We start from the raw sequence: 7,581 nt of genomic DNA, 5'->3' as shown, positions 1-7,581 counted from the left end.
AGTCCCGGTGGATCGAGCAACGGCCTTGGCACGCCCCAGGGCTTTGGCCTCGGCCCTTCGCCCTTTGGTGCGCCTGGCAACCCCACGGGTGCCCAGCACCAGGCGGCGGCGGCGGGCGCCGAGAGCGATGCCTTCCGCACCGCGCGCGACACGCTGCTGGGCGTCAGCGTGCCGAGCAGCGTCATTGAGGCGGCGACGAGCGGCAGCGCCCTCGACACGAGCTCGACGCCCTCTGGATCCCTCAAGAGCACGCCCAACGACGAGACGGGCCCTCCGCCAGCCTAAGGAAGGGCCAAGACCCTCGCCCCACAAAAAAGCATCCCTGTCCCCCCCTCACCTCTGCCGCCTTCGCATTACACGTACTCCAAGACCTCGTTATTCGTCGCCGTCGTTTGCCCCGACTGGCCCTATTGTGTGTGTAGATAGATTATCGTCGCCGCCGTTTTTGCAAACCTGCAACCAGAACCCAGAAGAGGCGCCGCTGGCGCGCCGTGTTTATTTCGACGATGCCGAGGCTAGAAAAGGCTGTGGCTGTGGACCCTGCCTTGCTTGCTTGGACTGGCGTGGCTGCTGGCGTTGCGGGGCAGCCACACTGTGGCAAGGCCAGGCCAGCACGGCACGGCACCGCGCTGCGCCGCCATCCCCGACTCAACCAACACCAACACCAACACCAACACCAACACCGACACCGGCCACGACACCACGACCACGACCATTCCCACCAGGTGCCCTTAATCCAAAACCATCCGCGCACCGGTCTCTGCCTTTTCTCTCCCGCACTGCGCCTGGCCCGCTTGCCCTCTGCTCCATACGACGCCTCGACTGACCCGGACCCATCCGCCCCAGGATCGCCCCCAGCATGGTCGTCTCGGTATCGCCGCCATCCAAGCACAGGAAGGCCAAGCGCTCCGGCGGGTTGCTCGCCGGATGCCGCTCGACGGCGGCCCTCGACTCGCTGCCCCGCAACGCCCGCGGGCCCAACGCCGCCTTCAACCGACTCCAGGCCCGTGACGCCTTTGCACAGACGCCTGCCTCGTCGGCGTCGGCCCATGAGCTGGGAGCCTTGCCACTCCACGCTCAACAAGACGACGGCGACGAGGCGAGGGACCGCTTCGGGAGCGCTGCCGCTACGACGTCGCCACCTCCGCCAACCGCCCGTCCTCCAGCGAGCAAAGTCAGGCGCTCTCTCAGCCTCAACCGCAGCTCCAGCTCCGGCGCCAACAGCGCCTTGGCCCGGCGGGCGCCACCCGTCAGCTCGTCGGACCTGCCACCCACCAGTTCCGATCTCGACTTCGGCAGCAGTAGCAGAGGCAGAAGCGGAGGCGCTGATACCGGGACGACAGCGACATCACCACGGTTGCCGCCGTCTCAGAGCCTGCCAGGCCCGCAGAGCCCCGGGAGAGAGAGGTATCAGTCCCTTCCCGGGCACTCTGCGATCTCTTCCGACCAGCCCAACCGATCGTCACCTTCCAGTCCGTCGAAGGGTGCAGTCGCGGCGGCGCTGGGCAGTCCCTCTCCCGGAGGGCCCGCACGCAAGCGCGTCGTCGTCAAGAGCATGATTGGCAAACCAACCAACTTCCAGGTGAGTAGTAGTGAGATCGCCGCAGGGCAACGAGGTCCGAACGCGCGGAGACGATCGTTGCTGATGTCGCCGATGCCTGGTCGAATCGAATCTGCGCAGCACACTGGCCACATCGGAGCGGCGTCGTACGGCTCGGCCGTCTCCAGCGCAGCGTCCGAGGCGCTTCAGCTGCAGCTGTCCGAGGTGGCCGCAGCACTCAGGCTCGACGATCCGACCCCTTCCACGGCGGCCGAACCATCTCCGGCCGCCGCCGCAGTCGCACCGAGTGTCGAGGCTCGAGTTGCATCGCCTTCGCCTCGGTCGCGGCCGCTGCCGGTAGCTCCGGCGCGAGCGAGCTCGATCCAGGGCGAGTCGGCTTCGGAGCACGGCTTTGATGGAGTTGCCAGCCCCTCCACCGCATCCTCTCGGCCCCAGACGCCGACGATAGACTCGTTCCGGCCCAGATCTCCGCTAGCAGGATCGACGACGACACCATCCGGATCGCGACCGAGCTCGCCCCTCGGCGTGCTGGCCTCGTCCGCCTCGCCAGGCCAGCCTGGCCTCGCAATGAATGCAGCGGCTGGCGCGAGGCGCCGCAAGCCTGTGCCAAAGGCGCTGCCCGAGCTCGAATTTGAGGCGCGGCACCAGGCCTCTTCTCCAGCGCCAGCGGCGGCAGAGGTGGTGGCTATGGCGCCCTCCGCGACCTCGCCCGATGCTACGGACACGATCGAAGGCTGTCCAGCAGCATCGGAGGCGGCCCCGTCGCTGGCCACAGAGCCGGCCGCTGCATCGGATGCGCAGCTCGGGCGGCAGGTCTCGGTGATGGGCAAGCTGCCGGGCGAGCGCGACTTTGCCAAGTTTGTCCAGCAGGGCTCTCCGGCGAGCCGACGGCTGAACAAGATGTCGTCGATCAAGAACCACCGCGGAGATACGCTGGGCGAAGGCACGCTCAAGCGCTGGGGGCTCGCCGAGGCCTTTGCCGAAAACGGCGCCGGCGCCGCTGCGGGTGAAGATGCGCCGACGGCCGAGGTGGAAGGCCAGGCCCCGCCTGGCTCGGGCGGTCCATCGAAGAAGATGGTCGAGGGTCCGGCAGGCACCTACATCACCGACACGGCCAACGTGCGATGGAATTCGGCCATGGATGAGATCCGCAAGGCGCTGGCCGCCGACGAAGCGGACGAAGCGGAGGACCAAGGGATCCAGGAGGGCATGAAGCTCGCCGACGAGGTGCTCCGGAAGCTCGGCGTCGACGAGGCCACCTGATGGTCCCAGCTGCTTGCTACTTGGGCTTGAGGAACAAGGCGAGAACGCCGATGCCCTCTGTCCCGCTGGAGTTTGGTTGGTGGTAAGGCCTGCGAGTAGAAGGATGGTCGAGGCTGCAAGTCACAGCATGGTAGTGCCGAGCTGGTCTGGCCACCGTGGTCTCCCGCTCTGGCAAGGAGCCCTGGTTCCTATCCCTCTTGGCCCTGCCCATCAATGACCAGCCTCTCGGGCCTCTGTGGACGCGCTGCTCGAGCCCTATCGTGCGCTGACAGCAACGGTGGCCTTGCTTCTGACGTTTGCTTGCTTGCTGTCTCTTGACGTGGGCGAAGGTGTGCGCGTGCGTGATTTCAACGACGAGAAGGGTGTTCAGGGTCCAGAGCGGCGCGGCGCGGTCGGGCTGCAGGCGGCGGCTGTTGTTGTTCTCCAGATCTCTCCTTTCTTCCACCATCCGCCCCGACTTGCCCTCACCCTACCCGCCCATGCCGCCAACGACGCCATCGTCATACGAGGCGGCCGACTCGACGTCGACCATGTCTCAGTCCATCAGCGACATTGTCATCGACACGTCGTCGTCGGCCGACTCGATCGCCGTGGCGAGGCGGCCGCAGCCGGGCTTCCTCTTTCCCGCCGCGCCTCCGCGCACCTCGTCACACGCATCGCCGGTGGCGCCACCCCGGGTGGCCCCCCGCCTGCTCGATCCCTTCACGACGCCCGAAGGCATGCTGGCCGGCCCGTCTTCCTACCTCCAGCGTGCTCCCGTCGGCCATGTCCCGGCGCAAGCGGGACCTTCGCGGTACGGAATCCCGCCCTCGTCGTTCTCGTCTTCCTCGTCGCCGTTCTCTGCACCCGGGGTGGGCCACGTGGGGCCGAGGCAGCAGGGCATCACCCTCCTGACTACACCTTCGGCGCCCACGTCGTTTCCGGTCCACACCACTGCCTCGACGACGGCGGGTGCCAGGGGTCCACCGGCAATGCCACAGCCGCAGCAGCTTCCAGCACTCCCGCCGCCGCCCGCCGCTCCTCGACGACCCGTAGCCGCGGCTAATCCGCGCGAGCAGTATGCCTCGACGCCCGAATCTTCCTTCGATGGCTCCTCGTGGTTCGGCCGCGGTAGAGGGCCTGGAATGCTCGGCCATGGCTATGGGCTTCCTTCCCTCGATGCGGCAGCGCAGGCCGAGGAGCGGCGGGCCCAGCGAGCCGAGCTGGCCAGTAGCCCCTTTGGCTTCCAACGTCGAGAAGATGCCATACCGGCCGGCGACGAAGGAAACGATGCGGCTGTCCAGCGGAGAAGGGTCACGTTCTTTCCACCGGCTCCCCCTGCTTTCGCCCAGGGACAAGGCCAAGGGCACGGCCCACCGCCGGCGTTCGAGACGCCGACAAACATCGGCATGGGGATCGACGAGCGTGGCGTCGCCTTTGCTCAGACCCGGCCTACGGCGGCGGACGCCTCGCTGTCGATCAACACCTCGTCGTCCTACCTCACCGGCACGGGCGCAAGCACCACCGACGGAGGGACCGAGACGGTCGGCGAGAGCCGAGGCCAGGACGACGAGGCCGAGGTGGGCGACGACGGTGACGGTCCGCCGTCCCCGCCGCCGCTGGTCCTGCGCACCTGGAAGGGCGAGACGATGCCGGTGCCGGCCTACCTCATCGAGCCCGATATCGAGGCCATGGCACGCTCGAGCGCTGCGACCCAAGGCGTCCTGGCGACGTTCCTCGGCCTGCGAGCCTTCCACGGCTGGTACGGCCACAGCTACCGAGGCTCTGCATCGCCATCGGCATCGGCATCGGCCGATCGGCAGGGCAGCGACCGTGCCGACGAGAGCGACGACCGGGAAGCCGACGAGTCAACGATCCATCTTTACGACGCCTTTGGCCGGGTGCGGGCCACAGTCTCGACGCCCAAGTATCACCTACGCGGAGGACCCAAACGACCCCTGCCACCGCCGCGGGAGAGCCTGGCAATGCGGAAAAAGGCGGAATTGAGAGCCGTCCAGCGGCGCAACGCTCGATCGCAACGGCTCGACACTTCAACAACGGCGCGCGACGTAGACGGAGTACCCGCCACCCATGGACCGGGCGCGAGAAAGTGGAAAAGCACGATACGGCCCTGGTCGTCGCATCGCCCCGCCGCCTCGACTTCGCTGGGCCTCTCTCAGGCTGATCGGGAAGAGAGAAAGAGGCGAAAGGTTGTCGAGGATACCATGTGCGGTCTGCGCAACGCCGTCCTGTCTGCGGAGGTCGACGACTGGACCCAGCCTCATCCTGCCTTTCAAGGCCGCGGGACCATCTACAGCGCGGATGACGACGACGACGACGACGACGACGACGGGGCGGGTGCGACGGGGTCGCTGTGCGGCTTGCCGATGGTGCCTCCGCTCACCGCCCGGACTAGCGTCTACCGCCTCGAAAGCGCGCAACCGGGCGTCTATCTCTGACTGCTCAGCTCTCCTCGCGCGCCTCCTCTCCGCCTCTTCCGCCCGCTCGCCTGAAGACATGCGCCTGCATCACCACCTGCGGCGCATCTCGTTCCATTGTCAGCGTTGGCCCCCAGACCGCCATGAGCAGCGGCGTCGAATTCCCCCGACCAGCATTGCCCCTGGCCGCAGAACGTTTATGAGATGGAATGGCGACGGAACTGCCCACACCGACCTGTGCACCTCCGGATACGAGCGCCCGGATAAACGGGCAGCAGCTCGCCAAGCCGTCGAGGGCGTGGTCGAGCTTACGAGCTTAACCCCTCGTCTGACTCGTCGAGCAGCGACCAAATGACTCCTCGACGTGGGGAGGGCAGGATACCTTGTCCACGCGAAGCACCCGTGCCCACCTCGATGGCATCGACCTCGTCGGTCGGGTTGAGCCGTGTCTTCGGGACTTGGGCAGCTGCACAGCCCTTGCGGCTGCCTGCCACGACGGCAAAGTCAGGATGCTCTATGCTACAGTACGGGACCGCTGTACCTCGATGACGAGGCTCGGCAAGGATCCGTCGAGGTTTCGGTACACGGTCGGTTCCACGGGCCATTGTTCGCGCCCTGCGATATGTGTCGTCGGGCCGAGCGCGACCGGTGCCGGTTCGCACGACGAGGCGGACGCTTGTCCTTGGCGCGAGGCTGTCGTCGGGCTGCAGGCAGATTGGCCGAGCGACAGCCATGTACCAGCGCCAGTCAGGTCATCGACGTACGTGGCGACGCATTGTCGCTCCATTGTCCCCCGTCGGACGTCGGACGGTGGCTGGATTGCGGCGAGACCAGTGCGCCCGTTCATGTATCCGTCGACTCGGAGCCGACGGCGGGTTCCGAGGCGCGATATGAAGCGATGCCGCCGCCCGTCCTTTGTCCGCCGGACGGACGGACGGACGCGGACGGTCGTTGCCCCCCTTGCGCACTCTGAAGCAGGCGGCTCGGAGAGTTGCCTTTGGTCGACGCTCCATTCTCGCTCTCCCTCCCTGCGAGCGCCGCGTTGGTCTCCGAAAACTCTGCCCACGGTCAAGGAAGAGGACAAATTGCTGGTGGGCGGTTCGGTCAGAGTCATGCTGGGACGGACAGTCGAACCAAGCCGAGCCCAAGCTTGAGCTTTGCCCGGCGTCTGCGTCCGATCTGTGTAAGACCATGCCGACGGAGCGAACCTTGGAGGGGAGGGAGGGGGGAGTGCGCGGTCCAGGCTCTCTCTGCCCTGCTCGTCTTAAGCTCAAAGCAACGGACACGACGAGGGGGAAACAAGGGTCGAAACGGGGGAAAGGGGTGGAGCCTGCCCACGCCGTCTTCGTCGTCGTCGTGGTCTGTAGCGCTCGAAAGAGGCACGACGCCACAGCCACCACCACCAGCAGCGCCACCTGGTAGCGCAGTCAGGCGTCGGCAGCTGCCGCCGCGCCGTCGCCGCCGCCGCCGCCAAGGGCGGGACGCAGGCAGACGTCCCAGACGCCCCTTTCCGTCGTCGCTAGGCTCTGCCTGTCCGTCGCCCCCTTCTACTGCGCGTCGAGGACGACAATGGAGCGATGCCCCGAAGCAAGCTCGCCCCGAGGTCGCGCGTCGTCGTCCCCTCGTACGTGGTCTGCGCTGTGAGCTTGCCCATCTTCATCTGCCGTTGCCCCCCATGCCCATCCACTCGCCTCATTGGCTCAACCAGCCGTCCCCTCCCTTCCTCGTTCAGGCTCACAAGGCTGGACTGGTGCGTGGATCTACATATCCGGGGCGCGGCAATCTCGAGGCGAGTGTGCAAACAGAGAGAGAGGGGTGGTGGCGGCGGGCTGGGTTTTTCCTTTGCTTGGCACGGCGAGCGTAGGGTAATTTATGGTGACGGCGAGGCGGCACCGCCGGGCTGGCTCCGACCCAAAGCGTCAGCGGGCGCTTGGGCGCGTCACCCACCTGTCTCTGTCTGTGGCTCTGCCTCTCTTTCTTTCTCTCCTCCTCCTCCTCCCCCTCGCCCCCTCTCCCTCTCCCTCTCCCTCTCCCTCTCGCGCTCTCACTCTTGCGCCTTTCAGCCACCTCCCCCTTCCCCCCATCCCCCATCGCGATCCTCACGGCCCACCTCCGAACCCGCGGCCAGCCCCATCCCTTCGCCCCGCGCACATCCGATACGGGCCTCATAAGCCTATTTCCTCGCTGACCGCGCCCGCCCGCCCTCCCGCCCGTTCGCCCGCCCACCAACGGCTAGCGCCCTGCCCCGAGGTCGTCGCACTCCTCCACCCTCGCTGCGCGCGAGCCGGGCACACGGAGCGGCCGCGACCGGCGACGGGCTTCCCCCTGGCGATACCTGCG

At 67.1% G+C, this 7,581-nt stretch overlaps 4 protein-coding genes across 4 annotated transcripts in view; 3 read left to right on the top strand and 1 right to left on the bottom strand.

Moving 5' to 3' along the window:
* PFL1_05826 (uncharacterized protein) overlaps window positions 1–285 on the top strand; it is a gene marked incomplete at both ends in the record, with an annotated part of 5,476 nt that extends 5,191 nt beyond the window's left edge. The window contains one exon of the mRNA XM_007883364.1: window positions 40–285. Coding sequence (XP_007881555.1) covers window positions 40–285 — 246 coding nt within the window. The remainder of the gene's footprint in view (window positions 1–39) is intronic.
* Window positions 286–859: 574 nt separating this feature from the next.
* On the top strand, window positions 860–2,824 carry PFL1_05825 (uncharacterized protein; the record flags this gene model as incomplete). Its single annotated transcript, XM_007883363.1, has 2 exons — window positions 860–1,582; window positions 1,682–2,824. The coding sequence occupies 2 exons, from the start codon at window positions 860–862 to the stop codon at window positions 2,822–2,824; spliced, it is 1,866 nt and encodes a 621-aa protein (XP_007881554.1).
* A 479-nt stretch (window positions 2,825–3,303) lies between these two features.
* PFL1_05824 (uncharacterized protein) lies at window positions 3,304–5,262 on the top strand (the record flags this gene model as incomplete). Its single annotated transcript, XM_007883362.1, has 1 exon — window positions 3,304–5,262. The coding sequence occupies one exon, from the start codon at window positions 3,304–3,306 to the stop codon at window positions 5,260–5,262; it is 1,959 nt and encodes a 652-aa protein (XP_007881553.1).
* A 493-nt stretch (window positions 5,263–5,755) lies between these two features.
* PFL1_05823 (uncharacterized protein) lies at window positions 5,756–6,355 on the bottom strand (the record flags this gene model as incomplete). Its single annotated transcript, XM_007883361.1, has 1 exon — window positions 5,756–6,355. One exon carries the CDS (start codon window positions 6,353–6,355, stop codon window positions 5,756–5,758), a length of 600 nt encoding a protein of 199 aa, XP_007881552.1.
* Between the last annotated feature and the right edge of the window lie 1,226 nt (window positions 6,356–7,581).

This window comes from Pseudozyma flocculosa, assembly GCF_000417875.1.
Source record: "Pseudozyma flocculosa PF-1 unplaced genomic scaffold scaffold00022, whole genome shotgun sequence".
Classification (NCBI taxonomy): domain Eukaryota; kingdom Fungi; phylum Basidiomycota; class Ustilaginomycetes; order Ustilaginales; family Ustilaginaceae; genus Pseudozyma; species Pseudozyma flocculosa.
This window is presented reverse-complemented; position numbering and strand designations above follow the sequence as displayed.